This window comes from Hetaerina americana, unplaced genomic scaffold (genome assembly GCF_022747635.1).
Source record: "Hetaerina americana unplaced genomic scaffold, ioHetAmer1.1.p SCAF_59, whole genome shotgun sequence".
Lineage (NCBI taxonomy): Eukaryota > Metazoa > Arthropoda > Insecta > Odonata > Calopterygidae > Hetaerina > Hetaerina americana.
The window spans coordinates 504856-518868 of record NW_027287194.1 but is presented as its reverse complement, the minus strand read 5'-3'; the positions used below and the strand labels follow the sequence as shown (position 1 = coordinate 518868).

The window sequence follows — 14013 nt, the reverse complement described above, 5'->3', positions numbered from 1 at the left end:
CATGTTTCACCAACAGACTTTCGATTAACAGACAGGCAAAAAACTGATCCCCTGAATTTCATTATTGTGAGGTTTTATTTTACTTGCCTTTCAATTGAATTTGTGAGAGAAAGGTACTGAAATACACATCATAAACATTCCCTATGTGATGAAGTTAATTGCTCATTAATGGTCCAGTAAAATTGGTTTTCTCAATTAGAAGATGGGAGATGATGATTATTATAGTTGGCATTATAAGGTAATTCAATGTAATCAGTTAAAGTTAATCTTGATGAAAGAAATCCATTTCTTGGAGGAATACTTCAAATTCTATGGATAGTATAATAATAATAATAATAATAATAATACTTTATTCATTTTAAAAATGGTACAACCATATTAAATGTCGTCAGTATAAGTATTATTTAACATATAAACATACTTTCTTAAATGTGATGAAGATTGTCACAAAAGAATTCATCCAATGAGTAAAGTGGGTGAGCAAGTAACCAGGTATATACCCTATTCTTGAAACTCTGGATACCATCTGATTTCAACTGAGTAGGCAGATAGTTATACAGTCGTATGTTCATATTGTGAAATGTGTTGTAAGTTGATGACAATCTACAATAAGTAGTATTTAGATTCGATTTACCTCTTGTGGAATAGTTATGGAGGTTGGATCTTAATTGGTAAGTTTCTAGATTAACTTTCACATGAATCAGAGCCTTAAAGATATACAAACAAAATACAGTCATGATTCTATACCTAATAAAAAAAGGTTTGCAGGAATCATGTGGTGGTATATTAGCAAGAGAGCGAATAGCTCTCTTTTGCAGTAGCAAAATTTGTTTAACATGAGGGGAATGACCCCATAACTCAACACCATAATTCAAATGACATTGAAAGAAGGCATGGTAAAGTGTTAAACGATACTCATTTGAAATGATAAAGTTGAGCTTTCTTAACATATAAACAGCTTTACTAAGTTTATTACAGGTCTGACTGATGTGAGTCTCCCAATTAAGTTTTGTATCAATATAAATTCCTAGTATTTTAGCAGTTTCAATATCAGTTATTTTTGATTTAAGACTGCACACAATATGCTGAGTTTTGTTAGTATTTAATTGTAAATGATTAACATCAAACCATTCCTTAGCCTGTTTTTGGGTAGCGCTAGATCGTAACTTTGCATCTTCTGGATGTTGACACTTTTGCACAAAAGTAGTGTCATCAGCATATAAAACAGATCTAGGTTTCATATTACAGGGCAAATCATTAATCATGATAATGAAAAGTACTGGGCCAAGCACAGAGCCCTGTGGTACACCACATTTTACTTTAAGAGCTGCAGACCGACAGCCATCAAGTTCAACCAATTGGTGGCGATCATCCAAATATGACTTCATTAGTTTCAGTGCAACTCCCTTAATACCATAATATTCTAGCTTTGTTAGTAATATTGAATGATTAACACAGTCGAAGGCCTTACTAAGATCACATAGTGTCACTGAGACTGATTCCTTTTCTTCAAATGCATTAATGACATAATTAACTATGGACTCTACTGCCAAAATTGTAGATTTCCCAGATCGAAAGCCGTACTGGGATTTGGAAAAGAGATTATTTAACTCAAAAAAATTACATATTTGATCTTTCATAATAGCTTCAAAAATTTTACCAAAAACGGGGACTATGGAAATGGGGCGGTAGTTAGCTAAATCATCTTTATCACCTTTCTTATAGACAGGTACTGTTTTGGAATATTTTAGAGCTGTTGGAAAATCTCCTGTCTCAAAACATAAATTGACTAACATTGCTAATGGTTCCGCAATGAGCACAATAATGTCCTTTATTAGGGAGTTAGAAAGACCATAAATATCCTTACTGTTGGATTTTTAAAATTTTTTAACAGTCGATATAATATCAAGTGGAGTAACAAAATTCCATTTAAAATTTAAATTATTCGGAGGAAGATTTTGCAGCATATTACCAATATTGGCAGCATCAACTTTTTGAGAGAACAAATTGTCTTCAACAGCTTTTAAGAAAAAATTATTTACAGCATCTGGGGTGAAAGGAAGATTTTCTTTTCCATTACCATGACCAACTTCTTGATTGATTACACTCCATGCTGCCTTTTGTTTATTTTTTGCATTCAATATAAAATCCTTGTAAGCATTATTTTTTGCACACCTAACTAAATTATAATAATCTCTTTTGTATTTCAAGTAGGCCTCTTTGTCATGCCGGCTTCCACTGGTTTTGTAAGAGTGGTAGTAACTAAGTAAATCATTTCTAAGAGCTAATAACTCCCCAGTATACCAGAGATTTTTTTTATTTTTAGTGGGGATAGAGTTTAGAATTTTTTTAGGAAAGCATTGCTCAAAAATGCCTAGGAAATTACCTAAAAAACTTGAAAAACATGTTTGTTCTACAGAGTCTGTGCAAAAACCATGCCAATCGATAAAAGATAGAAGCAGTTGGAAACTCTCTAAACCTTCTATTGTTATGGGCCTCACGATTATGGTTTTACCTCTATTTGGATATATCTTTTGAGTTATTTGAGTATTAAAAGTGAAGCTTATACCTTGATGGTCAGATAGGAGATAGTCAATGACACTTATACTGTACAGTTCAGGACCATAATTGGTAATTACATTATCTAGGCAGGCAGAAAGTCGAGTAGGCTGTTTGTTTGCCCAGTATAAATTATAAGAAAGCAAAAGATTTTCAAGAACCTGACAATCACTAGTTTTTAGTGTTATGTCAATGTTGAGATCTCCACAAATTATGATATTGGCTTTCAGAGTCAAGAATAGGGATAGTACTAGTTCCAGTTGATTGCAGAAGTGTTCAAAAACACCATTAGGGGAGCGATACACAGAAGTAATGATCAAATTCAGGTCCTTCAATATGATCACAGATATTTCAAAATGCAATTCCAGACAGAATTTGTCCAAGTCAATTACCTTGAAGGGCATACCTTTCAAGACATAAATACAGGTACCACCGTTTTTTGCTACAGATCGGCAGTAGAATGATGCCAAGCCAAAATCACTAATTTTATACACATCAAATTCATTTTTCGTGATCCAGTGCTCATTGAGACATAGCACATTGTAGCCACCATGTTTGACTATTGCCTCTATCTCCGTTATCTTATTACGTAAACATCGCACATTTTGGCAAAATAAATTAATGCTATCTAGTCTAAAGGACTTTGGTTTTGATATTCCCGTTTGGAGGCGGGTAACACGTTTCTCTTAGGAACACTTTTCCATAGTGTTATCGGTGTGGCCCCTTGTTGCTGAGGTGGATACCGGCGCATCACTAGTTTTCAGCTCGGAGTTCGGATTTACCACCGCAGCTGACCCTTCAGGAATATTCTCTGTCTCTTCATGAGTAGGGGTCAGTTTCCGCGATTTTGGGGGGTAAAATTTCCCAACTTTCACTTCTACTGGCCAAATATCTTCTTTAAGAAGTTGATCCTTAAGGCTAATTGGCGCACAGAGTTTAAAGGAACTATAAACTTCACCAACTCTCAAACTTTCACATTTGAAGTCATTCCCGGGAAATATTCCGGACAGATGCTTCACAATATCATCAGGCGTTGCATTGGACTGGACACGACCAACGTAGAAGAGAGTCTTGCGAGGAACTCCCACAAAATTGCACGTAACAGCAGGCTGCTTACAACTCCCAAAAACCGTATTTTGTTTGCGTTTGTTTCTCTTGTAATTCACCTTTTGAAAACCTTCCTCGTCAGTAACGATGGATTTGAAACTCATGGTGTTAAATTTTGCGTTTACATTTTTGGGGCACAAATCGGAGTTGTCACTACTGAGGCCTAATTGCTCGTTGACTTCAGGTTTCAATTCCGTAGACAACGTTACAGCTTCCTTTGCAATTGGCTGCAAGGTAGTACTTTCCGTGGATCCGGTAGATTGGAGAGCTTGTAACTCCATTTTCAATTTTTCAATGTCGGCCGCCATATTGTAAATATTGGGCTTATTTACACGGCATAAAAAACACTTCCAGTAAATGTCACGGCAGTCCGAGAGAGCTTTTAATGTTATATCACTTAAGCCGGAGCATTTATGGTGATATACACACGAGCAAATATCGCAACTAACGACCATATCACGTACTTCGAGTCGTGTTTTACAAGAGCCACATCGTTGTACGGCCAAAGTTGACGCCATCTTGGTCATAATTAGGTATAATATAGGTAGGATTAGATAGGAATTATTATGCATTATGCTGCAATGACAATTTAATGTTAAAAATTTGCAATGAGTATGATGGACAAACATTACATGCTTGCATTTATAATAGACTTTTCAAGTTAAATTTGAGGTAGTTTCATGTTATAACAAGAATGAATTTGTTAGATTAAATTTTATGTTGAGGATGAAATGCAGATGAAATACAACTTTGTAAAAGGTTTTCTCTTTAATGAAAATTCATTTTGTGTGGCAGGAGTCTCATACCATGAATAAATCCAAAAATAGTGATATTTGAGCTGTTAATTGATGTGGCCGTTCCTTGCAGCAGTTAATCATTCGAATAGAAGTCTAGTTGGAAAGTTTTAATTTGTTTGTGTACATCACACATTTACACACACACCCATTCTTTCCTGTCGAGTAATTTAATTTATTTTATTTTAGCTCAGAGTCGGTGGAAAGACCAAGCATGGGAGCAAGTGATTCACAAATTAAAAGGAGTTCATTCTTCAACCGGACTGGGGGGTATATCACATTCTGATCATATTTTAAACGAGAGGATTAAGGCCTTGTGGGTGCTTGGCCATTTGATCAGCTCGCCAAAGGAGATGAAGCCATCCGAGGGCAACCCAAGTAGCTCTGCTGCCTCCTCAAATCCATGGATGTCACACCTGACTCCAATTCTTCAGGGACTATTGCCACAGTCTGATGTTAAGGTCTGTGAGTCTTAAAAATGCTTTCCAATCATCATTTACTGAGGAGTCCTAATCCTTAGAAATTAATCATTAATATTTTATTTGAGTTTCCTCATTGTAGTTTGAAATGGATGACATGTAAATGGAATAGGTTGGGTCTGCCATAGTCCCTAAAAATATTTGTAGCATTGAGATGGACAATTTATGCAATGAATAACAAGTTTTGATTTTGCAATTTTGTAACGGTATATTTTCTACTAAGTCCAGATTTGGCATTTGGATCTGATTTTGTAGGTGAATTTTCATAGACATGGTTAGAGTACTCATTCTAAGGAGTGGCGATAAGTTTTTTTTTTATTTCAAATTATTTAAAGAGCCAGAAGAAAGTGATGAAGTTGAGTGGTGTGCTGATAGGATACAGCCATAAAATCAAAAACTCAGCCTTTATGAACTCTAACACAATGTAATCTTTTCTTGAAAGAAAAAGAGAAGCAAAACAGGAGCATCAAAATTCCTTCATTTGCTTCATTTCAGTATTTAATGGCTGAGTGAAAGAGAAATAATGATCCTTTGATTTTGGAGCAAGTGAGCACATGTACAATAACATGCACACTTTGGCATGCTCTGCAGTGATTGGTGACTCTGGAACCAAGAGAAAATTTGCTGTGTGTTGGCTGCCGAACAGTGCACAGGCTCCAACCACAGGTATACAATGGAAAGAATAATTACTTAATACCCTTGAAAATGTGCTGTATGTATCTTAGTTAAAATTGAATATACTTGGTAGGAAAGCACTGGGCAAAGGATGCGGACTCGAGTCTGTTGCAAACAACTTTGCTAAAAAATTTGTAAAGTTAAGTATATGTTCTGCCATTTGTGTGTGACAATGGCTTGTAATATATTTATATATTTTCAAGTCCTTAGATAGCCAATGACAAACATGGCAATGGAAGTAGATACTTCAAAAGAATGTTATGATGGGTTTTGTGAACAGAAGTGTGCAGAAGGTGCAACGGCTAAACAACTTTCCATCAATAGAGGAGGATATAAACTTTTGCTATCCTTGTAGGGAAGGGAAATATGCAAAAGGAAAAGTAACCTCAACCAGTGGGAGATCTAAAAGTATGTGTCAATGGAGATATGCAAACTTATGTAGACCTATGGTGGGATTGTCTACTGGATGTGGAAGATATTTTTCCCCCTTAAGAATGATTCGTTGCATTATATTTTCCGAAAAGGAAAAGTGAGTTGAAAGATAACTGAAAATGTTTGCTGGAAATGGCAGAAATTTAAAGAGCAGAAAGACAAGAAAATGAGGTGCTGGAGGCAAAAAAGGTGTTTGTAGGCTATGGAGTTAATTTGAAGGAGATTTCTTTGGTGATAGGTAAATTGAGTCAGCTATAGATGTAGCAAATGCTCTTGAACATAAGAATGATGTTGATGAAATAAGATGAAACGAACGTTGATAGAGTAAAGCTTTAAAAACCAGCATAATGAAGGCCTAGAATTGAATTCTGAAAGGTAAAAAAGCAAGCATTGAAATTAAAGAGGGAGAGGGTAAATAGGATTCAGTGGAGCCTTTTAAGACAGAAGCCATCTGAAGCCTCCATGTATCCTGTGGACAGTCAAGGTGTAATCAGACTGATGTGAACTGTGCAATTCAGCAGGCGGAGGAAGCACACTTATATCATGTGATAATTTATTCCTGGAAAGTGAGCAGAGAAAACAGTGGTATTAAAATATGTTCCCAGAGTATCTCAATTGGTTGATATATTGACCGAACTTCTTAATAAGTATCTACCATAAACAGTTATCCACAACAAAGGTTGGTTTGGTTGGTGTCAGTAGAGTTCACAAAGTACTAAGCCCAATGGCATTTGAAATTCACACATCAGGTAAAGGGGGCCAATTCCTTTCCCTGAGCTACCTATGGTTTTTCTATGAAGGTTTTGTTCACAAAAAATCATACAGCTCAGGTGAAGCTAAGGGTATCCTGGGGTGTGGCCAGGAATCAAATTTGGGCCTTCCGGTCGGTAGTCCAATGCTCAACACCTTGACTACCATGCTCTACTACCAACGAGAATCTATCTATTCCATAAATATTTATTGGTGTTGAGCACAGTAAAATTTTCTGTTTTTCTTATATATGATGCTCTGTGAGTTCTGTTAAAAGAATATGGAAAAAAATTAAGAGAGAGAAAATTTTCAAGAAGTTCTCTCAGGTTTCCCACCAGGTCAGGTTGCAGTACACCGACGTTCCGAAGGCTGACTCTGCCATCATCTTCATGGTGAAGTTCAGAGCATAAAAAAGGCCTGGTATTTATACACTCCGCCAAGGCTCAGGTGTGCCCTGATTGGTCGGAAGCATTAGTGTGCTCCGCTATGGCCAATTGGGTGCGTTCCCGTGCATTCTTTATTTTCTTTAGCACTGGCTACTTTCCTTGCGCAAGAATCCCGACATCACAGTCCTGAAGGCAGACAAGGGCAATGCAAGTGTATTGCTGAACACTATGGATTACCACCGGAAAGTCCAACAATTGCTCCAAGATCCAGCATATCGGATTATCACCCGTGACCCAACGGACGCATTAGTTAGGAAGACAACCACTTTAATCAAAAAATCATTGCCGTGCTCCGAGGCCAACAGAAACCTAGTACTGCAAGCGCCCATCCCGCTGAGACTCTATGGACTGCCCAGATCCACAAAGGAGGAGTATCCCTAAGACCAATTGTGAGTGCCATAGGGGCACCAACGTACAATTTGGCAAAACACCTGACCGGGATCCTGGCGCCTTTTGTGGGATCATGCAAGCACCATATCAAGAATTCTGCAGAATTTGTCCAAACCCTATGGAATATTCGCCTTGACAACCGAGACATTTTAGCGAGCTATGACATCATATGGCTATTCAAGTGTATTTAAGGTTATGGTAAATAAAAAGGATTCTACAGATACGTCTCTGAGTCAACAAGGAGGCGAAAAAATATTAAACACCAAAAGTATTATAACGACGAGCGCAGAAATTTATAAAAAAATTTTGAAAATGAGGGCGAATAAATCCAAAGGACCAGATGGTATCTCAATTGACTTGCTTAAATTGGGTGGTAGTGTAGTTTCAAATTATATAAATCATTTATTCAATGTTACCTTAAACAATAATGCCCTGCCAAATGCATGGAAGGAGGCATATGTTACGCCAATTTTCAAAGGAGGAGATAAGGCATTAGTTGATAATTATAGACCGGTAAGCTTGACATCAGTTGTATGTAAGCTATTAGAAAAGATAATGGCTGATTATCTCTGGGACTTGTGGGAGAGTGAGAATTGGTTGTATAGTCGCCAATACGGTTTTAGAAAAGGGCACTCTTGCGAAACTCAGCTATTAGGGTTCTGCCAAGAAATTTTCGACTCTATGGATGCGGGAATAGAAGTGGATGTTATAATAGTCAACCTGTCAAAAGCCTTTGACAAAGTTGACCACGACGGCTTAATGCTTAAGATGGGCCAATTGCCACTACACACAGATGGAAGAGTAATCTCTTGGGTCAAAAATTTCATGGAAGGTCGAACACAAAGGGTCAAATTAGAAGTGTATTCTGAAAAAACAAGGGTAACATCGGGAGTCCCACAAGGAAGCGTACTTGGCCCGCTCTTGTTTTTAATATATATAAATGATCTCCCAGTAAATATTAATTCTCAGATAAGACTTTTGGCAGACAACTGTATTATCTACAGGAAATATTGAAATGTAATGAAATAATTGACTTTGTAATTCCACACACTTGATTTAAAAACACGACCCAGGTTTCGACGTTGAACGTCATCATCAGGTGGTCCTCATAGAAGCACACTGGCTATATATACCTTCTGATCATAGGAGGGGGGGTTGGTCAGAGAGGGAGGTTGGAGGGGTAAAAAGGTTACAATGTAGCTGGGAAGAAAAGAGAATTACATTTTTGACTTAGAAGTGTGGTAGGTCTAGGAGTGGGGAGTGGGAGGGATACAAAATTTCGTTGGCAAGATCATCTTTTCAACAGACACATTTCAAAATTTCTAATTGCTCCAAAGCATCGAGCCTTTGACCTTTTTCTTCAAAATGAAAAATTTTTGTCACAAAGTCACTTTTGCGGTCACTTTCGATGAGGTGCTTTGCAAAGAGGGATGTTATGTTCTTATTTTTTACACATGTTCGGTGTTCTTTAATCCTTTCTTTAAATTTCCGTCCTGTTTGCCCAACATACTTTGTGCTACAATCTGAGCACTTTAACTCATACACTCCACTCCTCTCGTTTTTGGGGACTTTGTCTTTAGTGTGAGAGATCAGGCATGAACCACAGTAAAAGGCACATTTATTTTTTTTTTCTTTAGGAAAACTTTTAATTACTAATTGAGAAATAGTCCCAAGATAGTAGTATTCTCCGCCGTTTGGCAGTGGGATCTTTTAAATGTTCAGGGTTTTAAATGTGGCTTAAGGCTATTTTTGTAAGTTTATTCCGGTAAAGTTTATTTATTAGATCTTCTGAATAACCATTGTTTACTGCTAATGTTTCAATTACATTAAGTTCCTTATTTACATTGAATTTTGGCATAGGGATAGCGGTTAAACGGTGGATCATTGCATGAAATGCCGAAAGCTTTTGGGTGAAGCAATGCCTTGAAGAAGAATTAATTAATTGGTCTGTATACATTTCTTTCCTAAAAATGGAATACTGTAACCCGTCTTTGTCTTTAGAAATGGATAGGTCGAGGAAATTGAGGGAACCTTTTTCCTCTTTTTCACACGTGAATTGTACATTAGAATTGATAGAATTTAGATGTGCTAGAAACTGATCTAGTTGCCTATAATTAGAATATAAGGAGTCCAGTTCAAATATAGGAGGAATAAGGAAAATAAGGAGTCCAGTTCAAAATCAACAAGTTCTAAGTGTGACCGTAAGTTTGGGCCTCGTATCGTTAACCTTTCCGGACATTCCTTTTCTAATAGTGAGATTTCTTTGCTAGAAAAAGACCTTAAGTACGTACCTAAAATTCCTATTTCTGTTAAAGACATTGAAAACCTGGCGTTTGACCTTGAAGTTGCCCTTCAGAAAGAAAATATCGCGGTTAAACAAGTTGTTTCCCAGGAGCTCCTTAAATTCTCACAACTAGAAGTAAAAAAGAAAAAGTATTCTACCGAGTACGAGGCCTTAAAATCCATTAAACATTCAGTGACAGATAAAAATTTGATCATCCAGAAAGCAGATAAAGGCAGCGCAGTGGTTGTATTAGAACGAAATACCAACATCACCAAATGTGAAGACTTCATCAGGGACAATAACATTGAAGTATTTTGCTCAGACCCAATCCCCAAGTTTCAACAAGAAATTTAGAAAGTGATTAAATCTTGTGATACGTTATTCACGTATGCCAGCTGCTTGAGCAGCTGGCATAAGCGCATATGTGCTGACAAACGTACATATATGCACATGCATAGAGAATTTCAGAGCTGTGTAAAAAATAAATGAATGATATAATGTGAATGTTTTATAGTTAATTTTTATCAAGATTAATAATAACAATAGGTAATCTACCGGTTAAGGTAGGTTTTTGGATGGGCACAGCTACTAAATAGAACATTTTGTGACTCCTAACAAAAGACAAAATCCATCATCCTACTCTACATCAGACCCCTCTTCATCTCCGAGTACTTTCTTCCTCCCTTCATCCCGTCCAACATCCCTGGGGATCAATATGGTGTGGGGCTAACATACTGGCTTCCCACCTGGAGGGCATGGGTACAAGTCCCGGAGGTGTTGAATATTTTTCAGAGGTATCTCAATCCCTACTTGAAGTGCTTTGTGGAGGGCACTTTGAGTGAGTACGCCGTCCGTCGGATGGGACGTTAAACTGTGGACCCCTTGGCACCTTTCTTAAAAAGAGTAGGCTAATGCCGACGCTGGGTTTCACTCCACCCTTCATCCTTTCCTGTCCATCCCCTATGGAGCAAATGACCTCAGCTATCGGTCGCCTCCCCTAAAAACTACTACTACTACTGAAACGAATAAACGCATGCCCTTCCTCGATATTCTGATCCAGAGGAAAAGAGACGGCAGCTTAGGCCATCAAGTCTATTGGAAACCAACCCACACTGACCTATACCTGAACGGGAGAAGTCATCATTATCCCGCACAAAAGAGAGGAGTTATTTCCATTCTCGTGCACCGAGCTACTTCAGTTTCGGACCAAGAGCACCTGGAGGCAGAAATACATCACCTAAGGAAAACGTTCCAGCAGAATGAGTATGGGACCCGAGAAATCAACATGGCCCTTAAAAGGGCCTTCACAAATCCTGGAGGTAAGAGAGAAGAGGCAGAAAAACTTGTTGCAAGAGCCTGCATCCCATTTGTCTCTACAATTTCCAATAAAATCTCAAGGATATTAAGGAAATACTAGGTGGAAACTATCCACAAACCGATAAGGAAGCTGCACATAGTCCTGGACACGGCTAAAGACAAACGGGGATTGAAGACCTCAGGAGTGTACCGGATTCCTTGCGAGTGCAGCCAAGCAAACATTGGGGAGACTGGCCGCACCATAGAAACATGCCTAAAGGAACACGAGAGGTACATCAGGTTAATCTGCCCAGCAAAATCTGCGTTCGCTGAACATTGCCTCAATAACGACCACAGAATCAACTTTACCAGTACAAAGAGGCTATGCCACGCCAACAGTTACTGGGATCGCGTGGTGAAAGAAGCCGTTGAAATCCAAATAGACACCAATACTTTCAACAGAGACAACGGCTTCCAAATCAGTAACACTTGGAAGCCAGTGCTAAAGAAAATAAAGAATATACGGGAACGCACCCAATTGGCCATAGTGGAGCACACTAACGCTTCCGACCAATCAGGGCACACCTGAGCCTTGGCGGAGTGTGTAAATACCAGGCCTTTTTCATGCTCTGAACTTCACCCTGAAGACGATGGCAGACTCAGCCTTCGAAATGTCGGTCTACTGCAACCTGACCCGGTGGGAAACCCGAGAGAACTTCTTGAATACCATACGCCGGGAAAACCTGAGATCCTTCAGAGAGAAAGTTGATTAAAATTTTAAAAATATTGCTATGCATTCTGTTATTTTCTGAAATTAAGAAAATTGTTGAATGCCAAGTACTTTGAAGGATTGTTGCACTGGAAATATGTTTGTTTTTGAAGCTGAACTTAAGAAACCCCTCTAAAGTAAAATTGATTTTTACCCAATATGCCTTAATGATTTTTCTGCAACAAAAATATAGAATCTATGATTACTTAGTTGCGGGGTATTAGTCCATTGGAGATATGCAACTACCATGAAAGAAGAGTTCATAATAGGTCCTGGAAAATATCACCAATCAAAATTATAAATGAGACATTGACAACATTTCCATGATAAAATTGCCAATACTAAAAATAAATTCTGTATGCTCAATTCTCAGGTAGCTCCTGCTTCTGCGGATGTTATTTTGCCTAAAATATGAAGCTGTTTGAGTTTGAGTCTGTGATATCTCATGTGTTACTAAGTTTTTCTGCTCTTACTCTTAACTGTTTGTTCTGATGATAATGCTTTCTGATATTCTCTCTTTTTCTTCCTGTTTCAGATGAAAAAGGGTTTAATTCGAGTTATAGTGGCTTTATTAGGCAATGGATTCCTGGCAGCATCTGAAAATCGCCCTTTCATCGAGTTCCTTATAAGCCACTGCTCCAATCATAGTGGTTCATCACCTGCATGCACCCCTCAAGTTTCAACACCTGGGGTGAGTTCAGCTTTGTATAAAAATTTTAAAAATGGTTGATTCCTTATCAAGCCTAATATCTCTGTGTGCATGTTTTGAACTGATTGGATGACTCCATGGCCAGAAGGGGTGGGCGTGCTTGTATGATTGAGAACTCCAACCCATGGTGCCAGGTTTACTCTATTTTGGATGTGCATGATTGTATGTTTTACCATTGTTTGGAAATCTCCCCAGAAAGCAAAGATGTGGCACAATTAAAGTTTCCTTCAGTCACCAGACTAGTGCCACTGTCGCGAAACAGTTAAAGAGGGTTAACCTTTCCAAAATATGAGCATCAACAAGAAGAAAACTAAAATCCTTGTGTTTGGAAGAGGCTGAATATAGATATTACAATTAGAGGAGTGGGACTAGAGCAAGTGGAACTAGAAGATAACAGTTTCAGGTTTAACTTTGTGGAATTCCTTAATGATGAGGGTTAAAAAGAAACTTTACACTTCCACAATAAAGACTTAATACTTCACGACCATGGTTTCAATGATGCACACCATTGAAACCATGGTCGTGAAATATTAAATCTTTATTGTGAAAGTGTAAAGTTTATTTTTTACCCTCACCAAGTGGAATGAATTCTTCTGAATGAATCTACCTGTGCAGCTGCGCATATTGGAATGGAATAAGTTCAGCTGACTTCAAACAAAGAATAGCTCAAACTTAGAAGGTGTTCATGAAGAAGAGATAACTAATATGTTTGAAGAACGCCTGAGGTTGCAAACAAGGAGAGCAGTTTGTCAAAACATTGTTATGGAGAATGCCACTCTATGGATCAGAGACATGGAAAATTGGACCAGCAAAGAATAGAAAGCCTTTAAAACCTGGTGCTGAAAGAGATTGCTAAACATTAACCTATTAGAAGAAGGTGAGAAATGATAAAGTATGTATAAAAGAGCAGAAGAGAAAAGGACTGCATGGGAATGGCTCTATGGTGCAGAAGAACTAGATGTATCCAAAGACAGTGTGGGATATGCTGTGGCAGTAACTTAAATAGAGTCATCTGCAAATGTGCATTACATTGCTACAATTTCTGAGTATAAAAATCATTTGCCTTGAACAGAATCCAAGTCAAAGTGAATGAAATTGACCCTTGGAAATCATTAAATATTAAGGAACTAGATAGATTGGACAAACCTTGAGGCACAATGTATTAACTAAAAACAAAATTGAAGGTAAAGTTGTAGGGGAAATCCCGCACAGAAGACCAAGAGACTAGTACATAAGACACATTAAGAAGGTCGTAAAACAGAGAAGATATCAGTGATTGAGAAGGAATTAATTGACACTTAATAGAGGAGAATGAAGGAGGGC

At 37.8% G+C, this 14013-nt stretch overlaps 1 protein-coding gene across 1 annotated transcript in view; it reads left to right on the top strand.

Annotated features, from left to right (window-relative positions):
* The window catches only part of LOC139694896 (maestro heat-like repeat-containing protein family member 1), a 70875-nt gene that overhangs the window by 26749 nt on the left and 30113 nt on the right, over nucleotides 1-14013 (top strand). The window contains exons 8-9 of the mRNA XM_071593397.1: nucleotides 4650-4921; nucleotides 12517-12672. Of these exons, the coding sequence (XP_071449498.1) occupies nucleotides 4650-4921; nucleotides 12517-12672 (428 nt within the window). The remainder of the gene's footprint in view (nucleotides 1-4649; nucleotides 4922-12516; nucleotides 12673-14013) is intronic.